Genomic DNA, 24,919 nt, shown 5'->3' on the forward strand with positions numbered 1-24,919 from the left:
TCTGAGCAAACAACTTGTTTTGCAGCTGCTCTGAGCACGAGACCCTCAGGAGTTCCTGATGACAGGAGAGTGGTTTCTGGTGGGCTTGCAGCTGAGAGTTAGGACTTGCCATTAGTCAAGGAGATCTGAACACAATAAAGGAGCATTCTTGGCTGCCTGTGTGTTTCAAACTCCAGCCCCTTGCCCAAGGGACCTTGGGAGATGGTTGAAGGGGAGGGGAGAGGAGAAGAAAGTAGAGCACAACAAAAATCAATAAAATAAAAGAAAAAAGGAAAAAATCCTTTACAAAAAAAGCAACATTCTGGAAGAACATACGGTGACATTTGAATTCATGGAATTTGAGACGAACCCAGCTGAGAATGTCTAGCAAAGTTACATTAGTCTGAAAATGGGAAGGAGGGGATTAGAAATGAGTCTCTCTCTGTCCGAGTGGTCAAATGACAGATGACATTCCTTCTTTTGGCTGAGTTATTGGGAATTGAACCTAGGACCTGTGTGTACCAGACAAACGCTCTCGGCACTGAGCTACTCCTAGTTCGCTGTCCTCTCTAAGTGGGTCCTGTGTAATGAGAACCGTGGCCTCAGACATCGGCCAGTTTCCGGCTGTCTTTGTTCTTAATCTATATAATAAAGACGAGTCTGCAGTGAACTACTGAACTATATGTCATCTGGTGAAGCCATTCCTAAGAATACTTTCTTCTGGGTACGTAATGAGATAGGGCCGGTCTCACTATGTACTTCTTGCTGTCCTGGAACTAGCTTAGTAGACCAGGCTGGGTTCCAACTCCTAGAGATTCGCCTGCTTCTACTTCCCAGTTCTGGAGTTAAAGGTGCGTGCCACTGCCAAGCTCCTAAGAATAAATACTTTATGGTTAAAACTATCTTGGGTAAAAACTGGCCTGTGGTCACTTTAAGCAGCCTTAAATTTCTATACAAAGTGACTCTGACCTAAAAGTTAACTGCCTGGTTTAATTGCTGTCTACTTCTGTAAACAGTGCTTACTTGCTACAGGTGACCAGAGCTGTTTTTCTGTATACGTCACAATTGCGGGCCTTGTCTTTAAAATTTCGGACAAACTTGAGGTCGAGGTGGCTTCTCGCTACTCTGTTTGGGATAGCCCAGCTAGTGGTACAAAAAAAAACCGGTAAAACGTCACATGACTTATTCAGGCATCTTGGGAGTTTATCTCTTCAAGTACCCAACAAAATGAAGTAAACTGAGGTGAAGGATTGATTTCTCTTCCCTAGAGAGTTTCTTATGCAAGGCCACCCTTTCGCGCAGGCGCCTCGTGCGCCCAGCGCCGCCTGACTCGGGCTTTTCCCAGGGCCCAAGTCTGAAGCCGGCTGGGGCGGGGCTGGCGGGCTCGTGACGTTATTAAGCGGCGCCGCCCGCAGGGCGGGTTCTTAGCGCGACGGCGCAGCTGGCCCGCCGGGTGAGGAAACGAAAGTGAGGGAGGAGGTTGCAGGGCCAGGCTCGGCGGCGACAGTGGCGGCCTGACCCCTCGTCTCCGCTCGCCGGCAGCTCGCCCCATCCCCTCAGCGTGAGTGCCGGCGCGCGGCCCGGGGGGAGCGAGTGGGCGGGCGCGCGGGCGCAGCATCCTTCCCTTGTGGCGGCGACTCTGCCCGCCTTCTAGTAGCTTCTCTCCGCTCCTGCCCCCTTCTCGCCAGCAACCTCTGAGCCCGGGCTGCCGCCGCCGCTGCTGCTGCTCGCCGCGTACACAGTCTCACACCTGACGTTCCCAAACGAGAAGCTCGCCCCCCGCCCCCCCGCCCCCCCGCGTTCCCTTCCCGCCCCGGTGCGAAGCCCGGCCCCGGGCGCGGAGGCTCAGAGGGCGTCTGAACCCCGCGGAGGGGAGGAAGCAGGCCTCGGTGCCTTGCACCCAAAAGTGCCCTGTCCGAGCGCGCCTGCCTTTGTGGGTGGCAAGCTAGCCCCGTGGCCTTCCCCTGGCGGGGAGGAGAGGTTGGATTGGATGCCCCGCGAGGTCCCCACTCGAAGGCGCTGTGGTGGAGGAGACGTTCGTATCTTCTACACCTTGCCTTCTACACCGAGCTCGCCGCGCGCCCAGGCTCCCCACTTTTGCGTGGTGTGGCCCGAGGAAGGCTCTGCCGAGCTCCCTGAAGGCTTCCCTGTGGGCCCTTTCTGGCGGCCTAAGATGTCAAGTGAAACGCGGCCTTGCTTTCTGTTTGTTCAGTCTCCTGGTCTTCCTGCTTCCCTCTGATAGGCGCTGCCTGGGTCACTTAAGAAGTTGCCTCCCGGGATAGGGATGACTGTGTTGGGTCCACCGGTTCGTCCTTGGGCACGGAAACGGGATCCAGTGTTTTGCTAGGTTTGGGGTGGCGGGAGGATCACTAATCCTCCAGTTTCATGACTTTCTTGCTTCCGCTGCTGTTGCTAGAAACCCATTCCTCTTTTTTTTTATGCCCCCCAGCAAATGTTTTGAAATAAGTTGGACTGGGTCTGACTTTTGTATGGTTTTACTGAGTAGTCAGTTCACAGTGAAAATTTGCTCTTCAAACCAACGTGTGTCTGACGACACGCCGCAGGCGCCTTTCCCCCAAGATGTCAGTTTACCTCTGACTTTGTCTTTTTCTCCTCTCTGAGCCCTGTTTGTGGATACACTCCTGAGGATCTCGTGATCATTTCATTCCATTCCATTCATTTTTGTAAAAAATATTTTTACTATTTTAAGTTGTGGGCGTGTGTGGTTGCCTGAAGAGGTCAGAGGAGTCTGCTTCCCTGGAGCTAGAGTTACTGACTAGCATTCGTGAGCTGTCCAGAGTGAGGGTGGGGAACTGAATTCAGGACCTGTACACACTCGGACCTGTTGAGCCACGCCTCCAGCTCCTCAGCAGTTTGTTTTTATTTTAAACTTTGTGCTTTCTTCTCGCTTACACACGTGCTCATGGCCATCATGGCACTGACTGCTTGCAGCTTCATGTTCTTTTATTTTCACCCTTGCATTGCTGGACTGAAATCCACAGCCTTGCACACGCAGGGCAGGGCTCTCTCGGTGAGCTACATCCTCACGTCCTTGGTGTTTTGCTGCAAGTTCTCTCAGACTCAGACTCTGAGTTTGAGTGCTGAGACACGGGCATACACTAGCCACACCCAGCACTCCGCTTTTTATCATGGGAGATGTAGTCCTAGTCTTAAAATTAATGTCAAAAAAATCAAAATTTTTAAAAAGGAAAAAATTAGTGTCTTTGTATCCCAGGACTCTGACAGCTAGCTACCTGTTGTCCCAGGGTTTTCCCACTCTTGGTCTAACCAGCTAATGCATCCATGCCTTACACTAGCACTTTCATATTCCAGACATGAAATAAACTAAATTCCAGCATTTTTGTCACATTTTCTAATATCTTAGTTTTTCTGGCAAAAATGATTGAAAAAAATCATTGTATGGTGGTTCTTGCAAATACTGGTGGCTGTTATTTAGTAGGTTCTGTAGTTTGTTTCCAGTGCACACTGGCATGAATAGCCACTATTGCCTTAAAAGGACAGAGTAACAAGTACTCAAAGGCCTTTTTTCCTCCCTTGTTGAATTCATCTAACTTTTTGGTATCTGACACCAGTGGCCCCTGGGTTTTTAAGTCCGAGATCACCTTGTTTCCTGGTAAAAATGACCAATGTTGGGGCTGGAGAGATGGCTCAGCGGTTAAGAGCATTGCCTGCTCTTCCAAAGGTCCTGAGTTCAATTCCCAGCAACCACATGGTGGCTCACAACCATCTGAAATGAGGTCTGGTGCCCTCTTCTGGCCTTCAGGCATACACGCAGAAAGAATATTGTATACATAATTAATAAATAAATAAATAAATAAAATGACCAATGTTCCTGAAATCCAGAGGTTGGCCATCCTTTCCTAGACCTTACCTGGAGGAAGAGGCCCTAAGATATGCACCTAGCTGATGGCTGTTGACACTTGGGGATCCTTAATTCCCTGTAGTTCCAACCCAAGAGCTGACTGATGGGATTTGTGGTTGTAGTAACAATGAAGAGGAGAACTGATCCAGAATGTACTGCCCCCCTCAAGAAACAGAAGCGAATTGGAGAATTTACCCGGCACCTCAGCTCTACATCTGATGATGAACCTCTCTCCTCTGTCAATCATGCAGCAAAAGGTATTCTGGGCTATGTGATCTGAGGCCACTGGCCATCTGGTGGTTTGAAGCCTTAGTGCTTGAATTGAGCAGACTATAGTTTACTGCCCCTTGGGCAAAATTAGAAATTTGACAGAAATAGACTTCCATTCTGCTATTATTCTCCTACTAAGAGTAGGGAAACTTGTTTTAAATTTAAAAAAGGGATGTATGGTTGTGTCCAGAAGTGCCTTAATTCTGTTACTGGTCCTTCAACAGGTGACATCCTCACTGCCTTAAGTCAGGTAGAAGAAGTGGTAACTTTTGAGTGCCGTGGTTTTAATACTATAAATAATTTTGGGGCATAGATGTGGGGTGCAGCTGCCTGTCTGACTCTGGTCCTTGCATACAGTCTTCTCAGGTCCTGCAGCTGGAATTAGAAATGCCCAGCTGTGGTGGAGCCTCACTCTGATTGCTGTTTATATTCAGCATAAAGAAACTTTGCTTTGCCTGCAGGTTAACATTGTGAACATGCACAGTGCCTGAATTCACTTCATAGTCAGCAATTAGACGTCCTCTGTTAGACAGCTCTATTCATTTATTTTTCCTTTTTCCTCTTTCTTTTTGTTATTTTTTGAGATAATTTTTTGATTATCCTGGAACTCATTATGTAGACAAGACTGGCCTTAAACTCACAGAGATCCTCCTGTTTCTGCCTCCTGAGTGCTGGGATTAAATGTGTGTGGTACTATGCTTCCATTCATTTCTGTGTACTGCACTGCTTACAACAGAACTTGGTCCTCTCACTTCTGGAGAGTAGCAGTCTCAACCAGACTCTCAGTAGGGCTGCATGCTCCCTATGAAGGCTCTTGGGAAACACTTCCCCTCCTTACTTCTGTAACGTCTACGGTGGCTCACTGGCAGTCCTTGGTAGCATATGGCTCTAGTGGTAGTTGTGTCTCCAGTTTCTGCCTCTGCTTCCTGTGTCTGTGTCCACATTTCCCTACTAGGAGGATGGCAGGCGTTGGGTTAGGACTTATGCCACTTTAGAGTTACTTTATTTTAACATGATTATTATCTGCAAAGACCCTATTTCCAAATAAAATTCCTTCTCAGTTTGTATGTGACAGGAATTTTGAAGGAACACACTATATCCAACCCAGTACACTAGCAGGCTTGCCTTTTGCTTGCTTTGTGTGATCACTGGTAAACTGGAATGAAACTTTGTAACAGATTGGTGACTAAAAGGGTGTGATGCTTCCTTTGTGGGTGTTGGTTTATTTACTAGTGTAGGCTCACAGAAGGACAGTTACATATTCGCTGTACCAGTAAAACTGCCCAGAGAAAAACTTGATAGGTGGTGAGCCTAATGTATCTTTTTTCCCTTTTTTATATCTAACTTTATTTTATATGCATTAGTGTGAAGGTGTCTGATCCATTGGAACTGGAGTTATAGTTGTGAGCTGTCATATGGGGTGCTGGGAATTGAACCCAGGTCCTCTTGAAGAGCTGTCAGTGCTCTTAACCGCTGAGCCACTTCTCCAGCTCTAAGTCTAATGTATCTTTGGCGCAGGTGTGATATAGTCTGGTCAGAGACTCTCATGACCTTGCATGCAGGTAGGGCTGCCTTCAAAAACTCAGTAGTGTTGCACATGGTCACATATGCCTGGTTCCTGTCTGTCTGGGGTGTTGACACCAGAGAGATCATTTGAGGTGAAGAGATTGAGATCAGCCTGAGCAATGTTGTGGGACCTGTCCACAAAACAATTGTAAAAAGGCGTAAGGGGTAGCCGAGCGGGCAGTGGTAACAGGCAGAGGCAAATGGATCTCTGATTGTGAGGGCAGCCTGATGTGCAGAGCGAGTTCCAGGACAGCCAGGGCTACACAGAAATCCTGTTTTGAAAAACAAAACAAAAAAGTCTTGAGTGATTTCAGGATAGACGAGAAAGTCTATATGTGACCAGGGTCAGTAAATGGAAAGAAAGAAACAAGAACACCTATAGGTCCCCTTGGGTATGGAGAGGTCTACAAGGGACAAGGGAGCATATGCTTGGGTCGTAAGTGTCTAGTGCTCAGTGGATCTTTGGATGGCTTTGGAAAAGTGAGAGGACAGCTCCCTGGTGAGGACGGTGAGTATAAAATGAGGAAACTAGTCTGATTGACAGTTTTGGGTTTTTTGTTTTTTTGAGATAGGGTTTCTCTCTATGTTGGAGCCTGTCCTGAAACTTGCTCTGTAGCCAGGCTGACCTCTAACTCACAGAGATTTGCCTGCCTCTGCTCCCCCCTGAGTGCTGGATAAATGGCCTGTGCTACCACTGTCTGGCCTATGATTGACAATTTAAACTTTTTTTTTAAAAGATTTATTTTTTATGTGTATAGTTTTTTGCCTGCATGTATGCCTGCACCCCAGAAGAGGGCACCAGATCTTATAGATGGTTGTGAGCCACCATATCGTTTCTGGGAATTGAACTCAGGACCTGAAAGAGCATCCAGTGTCTTAACCATCTCTCCAGCCCAGACATTTTAAACTTTTAAAAATGTGTCTGTGAAGTGTGATTACATGTTGGGGAATATTATTTTCAGGTGTATGACTTTATTTACATAGCATTTGTTTAACTCTGTGAAGCTGTGTTACTATGCTTGTCTACCACACCTGATGGTCTGATAAAGAGATGAACGGCCAATAGCAAGGATAGGCTGGGCTGGCAGGCAGAGAGAATAAATACAGAAGGAGAAATCTGGTGGGAGAGAGAACGAGGAGGACATCAGGGGCCAGCCACCCAGTCTCCCAGGCAGCCGCTGAGTAAGAAAGAAAGTAAGGTATACAGAATACCAGAGGGAAAAGGTAGATGGGTTAATTTAAGAAAAGCTAGCAAGCCAAGCGGTGGTGGCGCATACCTTTAATCCCAGCACTCAAGAGGCAGAGGTGGGCGGATCTCTGTGAACTTGAGGCCAGCCTGGACTACAAGAGCTAGTTCGAGGACAAGCTCCAAAGCTACAGAGGAACCCTGTCTCGAAAAAAAAAAAAAAAAAGCTAGCAAGAAACAAGGCCAGGCATTCATGTGAATAAGCCTTCATGTGAGATTTATTTGGGAACTGGGTGGCAGGCCCCCTGCCAAAGGGAACCCAAAAGAGTTAAAAAAGAATCATATAACAATTACTGGCCTGGCATATGCCCTTAATTCTACAAAATAGCTTTAACCTTTTCTGGAAGTAGCTTCATGACTCAGGACTGACTATTGCTGCCGTGTGTAGAGAGTGGAGATTGGGACTGGCCAGCTTTATGTGTGTCTGACAGTAGACCAGTTGGTTGTTTTTTTCAGTTGTAGAAAACAAGGCAAAAGGCAGAGGCAAACCAACATAGCTACATATTTCCAGGTTAGTTTACTGTAAGGAGAGAGCAGCCTCCCAGTGACACAGTGACAGGACAAGATCAGCCTGACTGTTCCGTGGTTCCTGCTCTCTTGCATGCCTGGCAATGGAGCAAACTACTTAGTCCATAGTTTCTAGAGAGGACTGAGAAAAGGTCATGTTGTCATCTTTCTAAGAATATGAAACTCCTGGCGTCTTTCCCTTGCCCATCCCTTCTCTCCTCTGACTTTCGGACTATGTTCTGTATCAGCTCCTCTTAGGCGTCTCCAGGACAGTGCTCTGCCAAGCTTGCTGTTTCCTGAGTTGCATGTGAGGCTCTCCTCTTCAGGCTGTTGAGTTACAGCAGGGATGTTTCCATCTACTCCCGAACAGTTCAGCTAGATTTGAGAAATCCCCTTTGGGGACAATCAGAAAATGGAAAAATAGTACTGAGTATTCCTGTCTGGACCTAGTGTTTTCTTCCTTTGCTGGATCAATGTGATGATTCATTAGCAGATCTACTTAATTAGTTTGTTTGACATTTTTCTTAGGTAGATCATTGCCAACTCAACAGCTTGACATTTAGCCGAGGAAAAGAAGAAAGGGATATTATCATGGGCATCTTGGCATCAGTCTCTTCCAGGTGTTCTAGAGGAGTTTGAAAGCATTTTCAAGTGTAAATAAACTCTTAGAAGCTCAGTCAGATAACCTTCTTGCAGTAAGAGGTACTTGGCAGCATCTTGTTCTTTTTAGCTGCTTCTAACAGGAAAATTGGTCTAGATCCCAGGAAAATGGAACATGTCTTTTTTTTTTTACAGTGTGCATATAGTGTGGGCTCAGGATCCTCTTGTAGCTGGTTGGTTTGGAAGTGGCAAACCAACCAGCAGCACATTAAAAGCAGCTTTCCCTCCACCAGGTTTAGTTCTTCCCTCAATAGGCTTTTGCCCTGAAACACGATTGCTTTCCTGTCAGTCCAGATTCATGGCCTTAAATCAACAACTCTCTTTATCGGTGTCTGTTTAAATTGCTCTAATGAGTTACTATTTGTTTGGCATTAAGGAGAAAAGGCATCTTTAAGCAAGAATGAGTGTATTCCCTAACACTTGTTAAGTAGGATATGGTGATCATTAAAATTCATATTTTATTCGGTATCTGTGTGCTTCTCACCTTGGCTAGGATTGGTTGGAGCTGCCTCTCTTGGGTTATCACTTTCATTTTTAACCTTGGCATACTCGTCTTACTGTTCTCAAGGTGGTGAGAACCCGAACATCTGGCTGTGGGATGTGTGCCACACCACTCTCACTACTGGATCCTGAAGGATCCTCCTGGATCCTTAGAGCTGGAGCATGTACAACCCCCTTTCAAAAGATGCTCTTAGGGTAGGCCTGCGTATGTCTACAAGGCTAGTAAAAGGGACAAGACTGCTACAGCACTGTAGCTTCTAACTAAGCCTGAATCAACAGATTCCCAGCAGAGCCATCAGGGCACATTCTCTGCCCCGCCTTTTACTACTGAGCAGTGTGGTTAAAGGAATGGAGGCACCTTAGAGAATCTGCACTTGGGAGCACCATTCCTTAGTGTGTGGGCTTTGCTGCAGAGCTCTCTCTTCTCCACATGGGAGATGACAGATTGCAGCCTGGGAAGCATCTTGAGCCATCAGGAGGCCTTGCCTCTCAGAGCTGCTGCCGATTTCTCTGGAAAGAAACCAATCTCTTCTCAGAGCTTGGAATGGTGTGTGTCCCTCCCACCCCCAGTTTTTGCAGCAAAGTACAAAACCAGAAAATAAATACCGCCTCACCTCTCCGTTTCCATGGTTACTTATTGTTAATGTTCTGTCCTTTCCTTTTGAGTAGCACTCTCTGCCACTGTGACGTGTGCTGCATTGATGGATACAAGTGAGATACTTATTAAGAAAATTGGGCAGCCATCTTAATAGGAAGGGACAGATTTCATGCTCTTAAACTAAAATTTCTTCTGGTTTAGAAAACACCATTTTGAGTATATTTCGAATGCTGTTTTTTTTTTTTTCAGAATGTTTTATTCTTTAAAAATGCACATTTATCTGACAGTTATTTTTTCATAGAAAGTGTCCTATTTTACTTAGTATTGGACCTATCAAGAACAGGTTCTGAACCAAAGGAGTTGTCTGACCTAGATAAGCAATGGGCCTTTTGTTGTTGTTGTTTGTTTGTTTTGTTTTGTGTTCTTTTTCAAGACAGGGTTTCTCTGTGTAACAGCCCTGGCTTTCCTGGAACTCACATTGTAGACCAGGCTGGCCTCAGACTCACAGAGATCCGCCTGCCTCTGCTTCCCAAGTGCTGTAATTAAAGGCATTTGCCATCACTGCCCAACTGTTTTCTTTTTTTAATTGAGAGTTTTTGAGCTCTTCATTTTTCTCTGCTCCCCTCAATGCCTCTCCCCTCCCCTTCAACCCTTTCCCAAGGTCCCCATGCTTCCAATTTACTCATGAGATCTTGTCTTTTTCTACTTTCTACTTCCCATGTAGATTAGATCTATGTAAGTCTTTGTTCGTATCCTCATTGTTGTCTAAGCTCTCTGGGATTGTGGTTCGTAGGCTGGCTTTCTTTGCTTTATGTTTAAAAACCACCTTTGAGTGAGTACATGTGATAATTGTCTTTCTGTATCTGGGTTATCTCACTCAAAATAATATTTTCTAGCTCCATCCATTTTCCTGTGAATTTCAAGCTGTCGTTATTTTTTTCTTCTGTGTAGTACTCCATTGTGTAAATGTACCACATTTTCTTTATCCATTCTTCAGTCGAGGGGCATTTAGGTTGTTTCCAGGTTCTGGCTATGACAAACAAAGCTGCTATGAACATAGTTGAGCACATGTCCTTGTGGCACAATTGAGCATCCTTTGGATATATACCCAAAAGTGGTATTATAGGGTCTTGAGGAAGGTTGTTTCCTAATTTTCTGAGCAATTGTCACACTGACATCCAAAGGGGTTGTACCAGCTTGCATTCCCATTAGCATGCCATCATACAACCCCCACTAAAACCATCACCACACAACAAATAATGTAAAAAAAAAAATATTATAAAGAAATTTAATTTAGCCGGGTGGTGGTGGCGCAAGTCTTTAATCCCAGCACTCGGGAGGCAGAGGCAGGTGGATCTTTGTGAGTTCAAGGCCAGTTTGGTCTACAAGAGCTAGTTCCAGGATAGGCTACAAACCTACAGAGAAACCCTGTCTCGAAAAAAAAAAAAAGTGTAAGAAAAGGACTGCAGAGATTGTTGAGTGCCCTATACCTGTCAGATGGCTCACAAAGGCCTATGCCTGTTGCTCCTTGGAATCTGACACCTCTTCTGGACTCTGAGAGCACACACCTGTCCTCACATGTGCATATGCACTCACACATACACATGATTTAAATATTTATTTATTATGTACACAATATTCTTTCTACGTGTATGCCTGCACGCCAGAAGAGGGCGCCAGACCTCATTACAGATGGTTGTGAGCCACCATGTGGTTGCCGGAAATTGAACTCAGGGCCTTTGGAAGAGCAGGCAATGCTCTTAACCGCTGAGCCATCTCTCCAGCCCCCATACACATGATTTAAAGATAGAAATCTTGAAACAAAACCCGAGCTGTTTCATTCTGCTCTTTGTGGTAGAAAACTAGATCAGGTTTGTCCCTCACTGTCATTTTCCATTCTGTTTCCAGGCCCCCAGTCCCTGTGTGTGTGTGCATCGGCACTTTCAGGGTCATCGGTTTCATTGTTTTTATGCATCTTAGCTTTCAAATCTCAATTACAATGCAAGTACAAGAAATTAAAATGCATAATTTTCTACCCGAGTAGACATCATGTATGCTGGCTAAGCACTCTACATAGAGTTATATACCCCAGTGGTTATTATTATTTAAATTTTAAAAAGATTTGATTTGCCAGGCAGTGGTGGTGCAGGCCTTTAATCCCAGCACTTGGGAGGCAGAGGCAGGTGGATCTCTGTGAGTTCAAGGCTAGTCTGGTCTACAAGAGCTAGTTCCAGGACAGGCTACAAATCTACAGAGAAACTCTGTCTCGAAAAACCGAAAAAAAAAGTTATTATGTATATGAGTTTTGCCTACATATATGTATATATACCGTATCTGTGCCTGGTGCACATGGTGGTCAGAAGAGGGTGCCAAATCTCCTGGAACTGGAATTAGAGATGGGTAAGCTGCCATGTGGGTGTCTGGATCTGCTTCAAGAGCTGCAAGAGTTCTTAACCACTGAACCCTCTCTCCAGTGCCCTTTTAAGTGCTTATCTTTTTTTAAAGCATGTATTTATAATAAATTTTATTATGGTAGTTTCAAACATGTATATAATGTGATTTGATCATATTCACACATTCACCCCCATGACTCTCTTCCCTCTTTGCTTGATCCCGACTAGCCAGCCCCCTTCTACTTTTATGGAGAGACTCAGTGACAAAAATAGACAGACACCCCCAGTGTGTCTCCTTAGAATTGATTACATGCTTATGGGTGAGGGGTTTGTTTACAGGAGTTGTGGGCACCTTACCAGTGGCCACACCACTGAAGAAGTGTCTCTCCCTCCCCCATCAACCATTGGCTGTGTATACATCCTCAGGGAGGGGCCCATGAACAGCCCACCTCCTATGACAGATGCTGATGGACCCCGTCTTGTGCAGGAAATCACTGCTGTAGTTCAGGAGTGCAGCAACCGTCTCAGCCTGAAGTGAGAGCTCCACACCTCTCCCCACCTGACTCCACATCCTTTCCGCCCTTCTTTCAGGATATGCGCTGAACCTTGGAAGAATGACAGAGCTTTCCTATTTTTAGTTGGACATTTAAATTATTTTAAAAGATTAAAAAATGATTCTCTGTGTGGTTATGTGCATGTGAGTGCAGATTCCTTCTGAATCTAGAAGGAGGTGTTGGGTCTCTTGGAGTTACAGGAAATCGTGGGCTGCTCTTTGTGGGTGCTGGGAATCTAATTCTGGTTCTCTGGAAGAGCAGTGCATTCTCTTAACTACTGGGCCGTCTCTCTAGCCCCATGGCTAAAGAGTCACTTATTTTCACTTTGACCAGTTCTGGGCCTCTGCCATTACCACTGCTCACTGCAGAGAGAAGCTCGTCTGCCCGAAGCTGACAGCAGTGTTGCTCTATGGGCATAAACAATTACTCAGAAGCCATCTTGTTTCTTTAGCAGACCAGCCGCAGCTTCCCCACTAGGGCTTGTGACCGCCGCAGCTGTGGAATTTGATTGGGTTTACAGCACCAGATGTGAATTCCTCTTGTGGAATGGGCCTCAACTCCACCTTCTGTTATTTTTTTGACAGTCTTGGTGATCTGTTTCAACACATATTGCAAGTGTTCTTAGTTCTTGGATCCTTGCAAGAAACTCTTGGTGTGTGTGTGCGCGTGCCAGAAAGCTAGACTGGGTGATTTCTTCCTCGGTTACTTTCCTCCTTGTTTTGAGACTGAATCTCTCATTGAACCTAGAGTGCTCATTGATTCAGTTAGAATAGCTGCTAGTTGACTAATAAACTCCAGGAATCCTCCTGTCCCTGCTCTCCCCATGTCCTTAGGTAACAAGTTACTACTAAGACGTGTGCACTGCTGAGCACTGTCCAACTTCTTTTATTTAGTGTTTGAGACAGTCTTACTGTGTATCTCCGGCTGTCCTGGAAAACTGTATGTTGACCAGGCTGACCTCGAACTCAGAGATCCGTATGCCTATGCCTCTTGAGTGCTGGGATTGCCCAACTTCTTAAACCTTGGGATCAAAGGTGAGCATCATTATGGGTGGCTCACTGTCTAACCTCTTTATTGTTGTTGTTTGGTTGTTTTTTTTTTTTTTTTTCTTTATTCCCTCATAACAAGGTTTCTTTGTGTGGGCTCTGACCATCCTGGAACTTGCTCTGTAGACCAGGCTCACCTTGAACACAGAGATCCACCTGCTGTCCCCTGAGTGCTGGGATTGCCCAACTTCTTAAGCCTTGGGATCAGATTGGACATCACCATCTTTATTTCCTGTTCTGTATTCCTCTTAGTTTACTGCTGTTTGTACCATTTTTAGTGGAAATGTATAGAAATTCTTGCCCAAACTTTTGAGAGTGTTTTCATATTCAGGTGGATTTGTCTCAGAAACCTCTTGTGCTGGCTGCCTTCTCTACTCAGTTTAACACAAGCTAGAGCCATCTGAAAAGAAGGAACCTCAGTTGAAAAAATGCCTCCATCACATTGGCCTGTAGGCAAGCCTGTGTTTCATTTTCTTGATTAATGATTGATGTGGTAGGGCCCAGGCCACTGTGGGCTTTGCTGTCCTGGCAGGTCATCTTGGATTATATAAAAAAACAAGCTGAGCAAGTCACTAAGTCAGCTTTAAGTCTTGGCTCTTCTCTCATGCTCTTTGGTGGTCTCTGCTCTGGTTCCTGCCCTGTCTCCTTCCCTTCATGAAAGGCAGTAAGCTCTAAGATGACATAAACCTATTCTCCTCAAGTTGCTTTTGGTCATGGTGTTTCCTCACAGTTAGAAACCCTAAGGCAGAGCTTGATACCATGTTCATGAGATATTGCTGTAATTGAACTGACCATGGTGTTTTGGGGGAAGATTGTAGAAGGAATTTGGAAATTTGGACTGGAAAAGCGGTTGAGTGTTGAGAGCTTACTGAGCGGTTGTGAGAACTTGGAAAATAATGCTCAGAGTAGTGCAGATTGATGGAGGCCCGGTTTCAGAGGAAACTCTGAGAGCCCTTAAAGACTATGAAGTCATTGGTTATTCATGTAAATTCAAATCAAGAATCTGGAGTGCTGGTTAGATGGGACTGATTAAGCGGTCAACACCACTAAGGTGAAACTTTTGCTTTACTTGGGACAGTTACTGCTGATTAGCTGGAGCTGGGAAATCAGTTAGGACTAACAAAGGACCAGCATCGCTGATGTGAAGACTTCTGGGAGTTTTTTCTTCAGGGTTAGCACGTAGTAGCTATGGTCAAGAGGCGACTGAGGCTACAGCTCATTCTGGCTTTGATAATGTGTGAGATTATCTTACTTAGTACTAGTTTTAAGGGCATATAGGGTCACAGAAAGCAGCTTGGCACTTTCGAGAGGCCAGGAGAGGCCATTAGAGACAGCAGTAAATGTGAGTGACCACTGAGGACAGCAGCAGCTGTGGAGTGCAGCGGCCCTGAGCCTGTGAAACAAGCTGGACAAACAGAGCTGTATAGGCCCTGTGGAACCTAGAGGATTGTCAGTGAGTCCCAGACATCAAGCTGAACTTTTTCTTTTAAGGATATAACATTCTGCCTCCATGTGTGCCTGCACACCGGAAGAAGGCTCCAGATCTCTTTGTAGATGGCTGTGAGCCACCATGTGGTTGCTGGGAATTGAACTCAGGACCTCTGAAAGGGCAGCCAGGGCTCTTAACCTCTGAGCCCCAAGCTGAACTTTTTTACATTGTTGAATTTTGATTTTGCTTGTGATTGGGCCTTGGTTCTTCCCACTTGGAATAAAAAGTACATAGTTTATTTTGATTTTACAGGAGCCTACAGTTACACTCCTCCCAGTCCATCGCCCTTTATCTCCCCCATTTCCCTTCAGAAAAGAGTAGGCTTCCCAGTGATACCACTGGACATGAGACTTGGGTATTTTTAAGAGACTGAACTTGTAAAGTGTAAGAATTTTTTCTTTTAAATTATGAGACTTTTAAAGTTATGTTTTATATTGTGATACTAATATTAACATGAGATTTTAGGGACAAATGAGAAAAGAAAGATTATAGTTGAATAGTGATGTGTTTGTGTGTCAAGTTGACACGTAGTCAGTTGTGCTAGCTAGGTTTTCGTCAGCTTGATGTAAGCTAGGGTCACATGGAAAGAAGGACTCTCAACTGAGGAAACGCTCCATCACATTCCCCTGTAGGGCACTGTCTTCATAAATGATTGATGAAGAGGGTCCGATCTACTGATGGGGCACTCCTGGGCAGGTGGCCTTTGGTTGTATAAGAAAGCAGGCTGAGTAATCCGTGGAGAGAAAGTTAGCAAGTAGCTCTCTTCCCTGGTCTCTGCTTCAGTTCCTGCCATGACTTCTCTGAAGAACAGTAAGCTTTAAGATGAAATAAACCTTTTCCCCCTAAGTTGTTTTTGGTTATGGTGTTTATCACAGTAGAACATGTCCTGAATAAAATTACTTTGGAAGAAGTAGCCTTCAAAGTCAATAGATTCATAAAGCACAGAACAGTAAATTGAATGCCCAGACTGAAAAGCATCCCAGCCTGATGAAGGGACAGGTAGCCCATCCTTTCTGACTGCTGCTGAGTTAGATCTTATATGGAGTCCTTTGACAAGGTTGGTGTACAGTGGAGAAGATGACTTGGCCTGTTCAGGCTTCAGCCCCTCCTGTAGAATTTACTCTGTCTTCTACTGTCTGCTCAGTTGGTGGTCCTGCTGGAGTTTTTGTTTTCATCCCTAGCCTTCCTTTCCTCTTTTTCCTTTTTTCCCTTTTCCTGTCTCTCCCATTCTCTGCAGTGGGCTACCAATCAGCTCCCAATTCATGACTAGATACTTATTATTAGTTATGAATGCTCGGCTTTAGGCTCATTTCTTGCTAGCTCTTATAATTTAACCTATTTCTCTTTATTCACACTTTGCCTCAGGGCTTTTTACCTTTCCTTCCTTCTGTGTGTCTTGTTTCACTGCTTCTCATGTCTGTCTGGTGGCTGCCTGGTTTCTGGTCCCAGGTGTGTCCCTCTCATTCTCCCTTGTTCTCTCCTTCTTTTCTCCTCTCTCTCTTTTTGGTTTTTCGAGACAGGGTTTCTCTGTAGCTTTGGAGCCTGTCCTGGAGCTAGCTCTTGTAGACCAGGCTGGCCTCGAACTCACAGAGATCCTCCTTCCTCTGCCTCTTGTGTGCTGAGATTAAAAGTGTGCTTTTTTATTAGACCAATCAGGTGCCTTAGGCAGGCAAGGTGAAACAAATGTAACACATCTTTACATAATTAAACAAATGCAGCACAAGCAAATGTAACACATCTTTTCATCGTTAACAAAGGCAGCGGAAACAAATGTAGCACTTCTTTACACAAGTAAATATTCCGCACATGAACAAAAGTAGCATCTTTACATAGTTAAATATTCCACAACTTCCCACTTTCTCTTTCCTCTTTTTCTCTTCCTCTAGCCAGCTTCAGTGAAGACCTCCTCTCTTACCTGCTAGTATAAAGGACTGTAAATGCAAAGAGAACTAGGAGGTTAAGCAATCAGTATTTAGAAATTTGGGCTGGAGGGGGCTGGAGAGATGGCTCAGTGGTTGGGAGTGTTGCCTGCTCTTCCCAAGGTTCTGAGTTCGGTTCCCGGCGACCACATGGTGGCTCACAACCATCTGTAATGAGGTCTGGTGCCCTCTTCTGGCCTTCAGACATACAGACAGAATATTGTATACATAATAAATAAATAAATGTTAAAAAAAAAAAGAAATTTCCAGAAATGAGCTGGAAAGACGGCTCAACAGGGAAAGGTGCTTGCTACTGAGTCTGAGGACTTGAATTCAGTCTCCAGAACCCACTTGGTAGAAGGAAAAAAACAACTCCTTCAGGTTGTTCTCTGATCTCCACTCAGATCTACTCCCCAGTAACTTACACAAACAGATATGATACAATTGAAAAGATAATTTTTTTTAAAGAAATAGTTGTTAAATACTGAATAGTAGCAGAAAAAAAATCTTACATTTGCTAGTGTGCTTTCTCATAGATTATTTCAGTTTTTAAGCATCCTGTGAGGCACTGCTGTCTCAGTTTGATAGTGGGTAACACTGAAAAGGTGAGGTAGGAAGTGATTGTGGTTGAGTTCCTGCTGTGTTACATACCAGGAGGTGCTGAACTCCAGCTCCCGTGGGGTTCAGGTCCCAAAGGAGAGTAACAGTCGGAGAGTGAATCGAGATGGCTGCCCGATTATTGAAAAAGGCGACACCTTTTATATCCTCTATAATTGTACAGCGGATTAAATGAGAAAATGGATGAATGTGAGCTGGAGTGTGGCTTTTGATCTGAGGTTGAGGAAGCTAGCATTGCCCTCGATAAGCTAATAGGCACCAGTCATTGTTAATGGAGGGGTCACAAGTTCCTCTTGCCAGAGAGAGAATGACTCCCTTTTGGCAAGCAGGGATTTTCTTCAAGCCCCAGAGGCACTTTTGGGAAAAGAATTTTCTTGGGGAACCAGATACCTCATTGTAGAATGTTGCAGTTTTTTATATGACTTAGTTTTCCAAATATCTAATCCTTAAAGTGAGCAAAGACAAAGCTAGACAAATATTACTGTGAACCTGAGTAGACCTTAGAAATTTAAATCTTTTTTTTTTTTTTTTTTTGGAGTCAGTTTCTCTGTGTAACAGCCCTAGCTGTCCTGGAACTAGCTCTTGTAGATTATGCAGACCTTGAACTCACAAAGATCCACCTGCCTCTGCCTCCCAGGGTGCTGGGATTAAAGGTATGTGTCACCACCGCCCAGCAAAATTTATAAATTTTAATTATCAAAATGTACCTTACTTATCAAGCATATGTTACTTATCTAAATTTTCTAGCCGTCTGGTGTTAGCTTGTGTGGGAGTAGGCAGTTATGCTATATGATTCCATGGGGGGGGGGGGTCCAAAGAATTACTTTGTTTTCCAAAGAATTCAAGAGGCTACCATTGTATACATCCTCATCTTCCATTGAAGCCCACAGGAAAGGCTTAATACTGAGAATCATTAACAATGAGACTTGTCATCCAAGAAGTCGAAATGCTGGAACTTTGTCAAGCAGTAATAATCTCCATGCAGTCTGTGACAAATAGGAACTTTGGTGATTTATCCAAGATTATACAGCTGGAAAGAATAGAGATTTGACCCTGGGTCATTGCATGAGTGCCATTCAATTGCAGGACACATATTAGACGTAAGCAGACTGAGTGGATTGCGGATGTATGCGGGCCGTTTTGTGATAGGGACTCACCTAAACATTTCTCCCTCTCTCTTCCAGCATCTACCACAAGCTTTAGTGGATCAGACAGTGAGACTGAGGGGAAGCAACCCTGCGCGGAGAGTTTTAAGGATGACTTCAAAGCAGATTCCCTTGTGGAGGGAACATCTTCTCGCTATTCCATGTATAATAGTGTTTCCCAGAAGCTTATGGTATGTTACTGTTTAGAATGGATTTCTACAGCTGCCCAGGAGGGTGAGAGAAAGAGAGCAAGTGTGTGTTGGATTTGGGGTGGGGCACAATTGGCACAGGCTAGGTTGTGAGTATTTCTCCTCCACTTTCTGGCTGTTGGAATTTAGTAGAGAAAGTGCAGCCTTCTCTCAATACATGTGTCTGTCATGTTGGAATCATCCGTGAAAAGTGTCAGTGTCTCCTATCTTGCCCAGAACTGGATCACGGTTTAGTACCCACATTAATTCATGCCCGTCACACGCATGTGTGGGTATGCTTCCCTAGACATGGGCGTGTCACAGTTGAGGAGGTTCCTGTTGTTTTGCTCTAGTGAATACTCTGAAAAGAAAGGACTCACTTCCTGTTGGTGCTGAAAATAAATGCAAATAGCGTGGGCTCTTTCCATGGAAGGCCCTGCTGTCCTCCCTAGCTTTCACATACACTGACAGGTAGCAAACGAAAGGGGAAACCTACTCAATTTCCTTGTTAAAATGTAGTGGCTGTGCCAAGTTTGTCTTTTGTTCAGCCTCACCAGTGTCATGGTTGGCTCCAGAATTTTGTTGGATTAGTTTAAGATTGAGACGTGCTCCTGCTGAAGTTAGAGGTCAGGATGCCCTTGAAGCCTGTGAGCTTTGGTCAGTGGAGATGGAGACACTGGTAACTTAGCCCCTGACCCAGGGACCGGACCTTTGGCTGCTATACAGGATCTGCCCAGTCTGTAAGCGGCAGTGGCAGCTTTCAAACAATGTGACCCTCCAGGAGGAATTAGACCTCTGTATTGAAGCTCTTTGGATAAGAATCTGTAGGATTTGGGTCCCTGCTCTTTGAGGTCTTACCTTTGTCTAGTAACTCCGGGGGTTATAGACAGGCCATTCAAAAAGGTGTTTCTGTGCCAGGACATTAATGTGTCCTCCTCTGTTCTATATGAAGCAAACTTTCAAGTTACTCTAACTGAATAGGCTCCTGCAAGCCCACACTCCTGGGTAGAAGCTGCTGTATCCTAAATTAGGTTCTCTTCATTAGCTCTATCCGGGATCTCATTTCCCCTTAATATGACAAAGTAGCTGAAAGGGAGAGCTGTGCAAATGTCCAGTGAGAGTCATTAAGTATTCTCAGTGCTAATCACGCTCTGCAGTCCCCTCTCATGTATCTAGTGTTAGGTTGTCCTAGACGGCACCTGCAGAATCAATAGCTGCCGACCCACAGTGAGTTATTTATGCTTCTTTTCATCGTCAGGCTAAAAGGCAAACTTTTACTCATGTATTTTTCAGGGTTTATCACAGTGTATGATCTGTGATAGGGACTAAGTAAATGTCTGTTGACTGAATTAATTGTGCTTTGTTCCTTTTTTCAGGCCAAGATGGGCTTCAGGGAAGGGGAAGGATTAGGTAAATACAGCCAGGGTCGGAAGGACATTGTGGAGACCTCCAATCAGAAAGGCCGTCGTGGTTTGGGTCTGACACTGCAGGGTTTTGATCAGGAGCTGAATGTGGATTGGCGGGATGAGCCAGAGGTAAGCTGTGAAGGGGCAGGAAACAGGAAAGCTGTTGGTGTTTTTGAATGGGTGGCTCTCTGAAACCCTGGGGAAGCAGTTTGAGCAGGGTGGTTAGAGGGGTTCAATGTTAGCATATTACATGGAACGTGTGCTGACTAGATTGAGGTCAGCTTGACACAAGCTACATTCATTTTAGAAGAGAGAACCTCAATTGAGAAATTGCCCCCACCAGATTGGGCAAGCCTGTGATACATTTTCTTGATAGATAATTGATGTGGGAGGGTTCAGCTCACTGTGGGCAGTACCGGCCCCAGGTTGGTAGTACTGGGTGTTATAAGAATGCACACCTTTACTTCCAGCATCCAGGAGGCAGAAGCAGGAGGACTCACAGTTTGAGGACAGCTTGGTGCTATTAAGTGCTATTAAGTACAGAGTGAGTTCTAAGACAGCTAGGACTACACAGAGAAAAAAACAAAAAAAGAAAGCAGGCTGAGCAAGTCGTAATGAATAAGCCAGTAAGCAGCACCCCTCCAATGACCTCTGCTTTAGCTCCTGCCTCCAGGTTCCTGCCCTGACTTCCTTCAGTGGTGGACTGTGATGTGGAAGTGTAGGGAAATAAACCCTTTTTTTTGGTCTTGGTGTTTGATGACAGCACTAGAGAGACCCCGACTAAGACAGAAAGGAGAACACTGAGGCTGTATTCAGAGAGAAGACTTTGTTTCTGTTGTTGTCTAGAACTAAGATGGTTCTTTGGCTACACAAAGAACTTTTTTTTTTTTTTTAAAAAAGATTTATTTATTTATTATGTATACAGTGTTCTGCCTGCATGTATTCCCTGCAGGCCAGAAGAGGGCACCATATCTCATTATAGATGGTAATGCTGGGAATTGAACTTATTAACTTTGGAAGAACAGGCAAAGCTCTTAACCACTGCACCATCTCTCCAGCCCCACAAAGAACTTTTAATAGCTAAGTGGAATATTCCTAGTAGATTGTTAGACTTCACAGGCTAGGGAGTTCTCTCTCTGCTAAGAGGGTCCAGCAGGTGAATGGGCCCCCATTACTGCTCCAGTGCAGGATGGATTTACGAGCTTCTGATATTCTTCCATCTTCACAGGTTTTGTTATCCAGGTTGTACATGTGTTTGCTTGTGTACACTTCTCCTGTTGTACTTTTTACTTGATTGTATTTGTTGTAAGATAAACTTTTTTTTTTGCAACAGTTCTATAAGAATGTAGGCTGTGAGCTGGCTGGGTGGCACATGCCTTTAATCCCAACACTCAGGAGGCAGAGGCAGGTGGATCTCTGTGAGTTTGAGGCCAGCCTGGTCTACAGAGCAAGTTCTAGTTCCTTTGCAAACCAATTCTTACACACAGGAAAGTGCTATATCTCCAGGCCGGAAAGAGGCTTTTAAAATTTGTTCCCATGCATAGTGTTGAAGTTTTACTTATTTTTACCTTATTCTTCAAACGATCTGAAGTAGGTATAATAAAAGTGCCCAGAATAGTGATAATAATAATCTGAGATATTAGCATTACAGAGTTGAGGCTAAGGGAAGCAGCACCATTGTCTGACCATCTCCTAGTGGCAGTAGGTAGGCAGGTGTGGCTGTGAGCGCTGGGAACCTGCTGTAATTGTTACTGTGTGCATGCGTTCACTGTAGAGATAACGAGTGCTTTCCTCGTCCTCGTTTGTGTGGAAGCAAGTGGACAGAGGTTCTGGTCCTGTCACTGTCAATCTGAAGTATGAAAGTTGATGTAAAAATCTCTTTTAAGGAGAAAGGCTATTTTAAAAACCCTTTTTTTCTGGTGAAGCCATTGCCGTTACCAGTGGCCATAATTAATTTTTCTCAGATAGAAGCTGCCTGGTAAGGAGGGTTGGCTGCACAGCCAGTTGGTAGCCACTTCTTTAAAGTGGTTGAGGCTGGGTGGGCCACAGCGGGAAAGTGCTCAGAGGCTCCTGGAGCTCACGGGTATAAAGTTCAAGGTTTTACATCTTGGGCAAATCTATCCCTTGGGTAGTCTTGATGTCCAGGCTTCCATGGGGAGATTAATTCTGCTTTTATTCAACAAATGGTTGTCCACTGTGTATATAAGTTTTTTGTTGTTGTATACTGCTTATAGTTTACATTTATTTGCGCTTAAAGTCGAGATTTGAATGGGAGAAGCAGCCATAACTCACTGCCAGATTCATGCACAAAGGCTTCTGTGATTTTTCTTTTTACTTTGCTATCTTGATGGTGGTTGGCTTGCCCTTGAGACCTTGCATTGTGATCCCATTTTATGCCTCTCAGAGCATGTAACATTACCCTTTAATCACATTGCTTCAGTTTGCTATGGTGAATCCTTGCTTGGGAAGCAGTCTGTTCAGCTGACACTCGGGTTGACCACGTAGATAGGTTTTAGAATCCACATTTTTCTAGCCCAATGGCACTTAGTCCTGGATTCACTGCACAACTATTGCAGACTTAATATGTCCATTCCCCACATCAGACCAACCTCAACTGTCTGCTCTAAAACGTATTACTCTTTGAAAGCTCTGTAAGTGGTGCTAGTCTATGATTGGTAAGAACCCTGGTTCAGTCTGTTCAGAAAAGTACTTGAGCTGGGCAGGCACGCCTTTAATCCCAGCACTTGGGAGGCAGAGGCAAATGGTTCTCTGTTTGTTCAAGGTCAGCCTGGTCTGCAGAATGAGTTCCAGGACAGGTTCCAAAACTACAGAGAAACCCTGTCTGGGGAGGGGGGCATTTGACAAGTTAAGAGGAAGCAGACGTTAGAGATGAACCTCTGCTCTCCTAGAGTCAGTGCTAGGAGAGACTGTTTACTGGTTTCTGGTTTATTTTGTGAACAACATTTTGGGGGCATTAGCATTAGGAGGTGAGGCTAAGTGCTATTAAATCGTACCTCAGAGAACTGTATTTATGTGACACTGCCTAGGTATTTCTCTATCCTCATTCTCTCTCTTTCAATATTCAATGACTTAAGTTTATTTTTCATTCATGCAAAGTCTAAAGATATGGAAACTATGTGCCAGACTGATTATAGCACTTTTTTTTTAAAGTTTATTATTTATTATGTATACAGTGTTCTGCCTACATGCCAGAAGAGGGCACCAGATCTCAATACAGATGGTTGTGAGCCACCAAGTGGTTGCTGGGAGTTGAACTCATGACCTCTGGAAGAATAGCCAGTGCTCTTAACCTCTGAGCCATCTTTCCAGCCTCTGTCCTCATTCTCTTACTAAATGCCTTAGGACAAAGACATGTTTTATTTCATTCTGGTGTTTGAGTGCCTACAATAGGTATTCATCAGATAATACAGGAACAAATGAAAGAAACATTGGAGATCCAGAAATTTTCTGAAGTATTCAGAGAAGTGGGGTTGTCCTTCAGAAACTGAACTTTTGGGCTGGAGAGATGGCACCGTCTGCTCTTCCAAAGGTCCTGAGTTCAATTCCCAGCAACCACATGGTGGCTCACAACCATCTGTAATGAGATCTGGTGCCCTCTTCTGGCCTGCAGGCATACATGCAGACAGAATATTGTATACATAATAAATAAATAAATATTTAAAAAAAAAAAGAAACTGAACTTTTATTCATGTCTGACTGCCTGCATTTAGCATCACCCATTTAGATCCTTCTTAGCCTGTCTGAGACCCTCTCAATTGTTTTGGGGAAGGACTGGTGAGTTGGGGCAGAATCCTAAAGGCCTATCTCATCTGACTTTACCCTTTTTTGTTTGTAGCCCAGTGCCTGTGAGCAGGTGTCGTGGTTTCCAGAATGTACCACCGAAATTCCTGACTCTCGGGAAATGAGTGACTGGATGGTTGTGGGAAAGGTAGGTTTTCATGGGAGTATACCCAGCCTTTTCTTCCCTTTGAATCTAGTGCGTGCTTATTGCAGTTTTAGAAAAATGTGGAAGCCATGTCACAGGAGATGTAGAATAAAACTTGAATCATAGAAAAAGCAGTCATTTCTACCCTCTTTGGGGCTGGCTGCCTTTGGAGTAGCCTGTTATGTGTCAGTGAATTGTCTGGCCAGTGCTGGGCTACGTTTGGGTAGGTGAAAGGATACCATCGCTGTCTTCAGAGTGACAAGGGCATTGTCAGCAAAGGCGTTTGTTTACTCTTATTCTGGGACACTGAAAATGAGATGATTGATTACTACTCCAGTATGTTCTCTAGAAGTAGGGTATCTTCAGGAGCTCCACAAAGTCAAAGCTGCCTTCATGACACCGAGGTCTTATTCTTTTTCGCTCTGATTTTCCCCATATGTCTTTGGGTTTTTCTGAAGCCAGTATCTGCACTGAGCAGCTGACTTCAATGCCAAAGCGAGGCAGGGACCACACCCCCTTCTTACTAAGCCATACACTAGAGAAATTTAAACTACAACTACTTAATAAACTTTGTTATGTAAATAAGGCTGTTTTAAATAAAACAATTTAGCATGTTATTCTTTTGAAGTAAGTAAAGAAATATTTAAGAATCTCAGTTTTGACTTCTTTTAATAAACTCAAACAATAACTGTTGGGGATTTTGTTGTTTTTTTTTTTTTTTTTTTTTTTGAGTGTTAGGGATTGAGTTAAAACATGCTAGACAAGCATTCTTTACTGGATAAATACCCACAGTTCCCTTAGTGACTTTGAGAAGTATAACATTTGACACTAGGCAGTGAGATGGCTCAGTGAGTAGAGGCATCTGTATGCAGACGACTGCCTGCAGAGAACCAGTTCCTGGGATTGTCTTCAGAACGCTACATGCATGCCATAGCATAGATGAACCTGAATATACATGATACACACCGTGGGAAAAACTGTTTTTGAGGTGGCAACACTTGGCTG

The 24,919-nt window shown here is 44.4% G+C and overlaps 1 protein-coding gene across 2 annotated transcripts in view; it reads left to right on the forward strand.

The window, feature by feature from the left end:
• Cmtr1 (cap methyltransferase 1) overlaps positions 1 to 24,919 on the forward strand; it is a 62,696-nt gene that overhangs the window by 15,264 nt on the left and 22,513 nt on the right. The window contains exons 1-5 of one of the 2 annotated variants that reach the window (XM_050138577.1): positions 1,384 to 1,540; positions 3,985 to 4,119; positions 18,414 to 18,565; positions 19,939 to 20,097; positions 23,825 to 23,917. In XM_050138577.1, the coding sequence (XP_049994534.1) occupies positions 3,990 to 4,119; positions 18,414 to 18,565; positions 19,939 to 20,097; positions 23,825 to 23,917 (534 nt within the window). In that variant the 5' untranslated portion in view covers positions 1,384 to 1,540; positions 3,985 to 3,989. Of the gene's footprint in view, positions 1 to 1,383; positions 1,541 to 3,984; positions 4,120 to 18,413; positions 18,566 to 19,938; positions 20,098 to 23,824; positions 23,918 to 24,919 lie in introns of those variants that run through there. The other variant, XM_050138570.1, reaches the window with a different exon arrangement.

The sequence above is a fragment of the Alexandromys fortis genome, unplaced genomic scaffold (assembly GCF_014885135.2).
Source record: "Alexandromys fortis isolate MF-2015 unplaced genomic scaffold, M_Fortis_MF-2015_v1.1 scaffold_9, whole genome shotgun sequence".
NCBI lineage: Eukaryota > Metazoa > Chordata > Mammalia > Rodentia > Cricetidae > Alexandromys > Alexandromys fortis.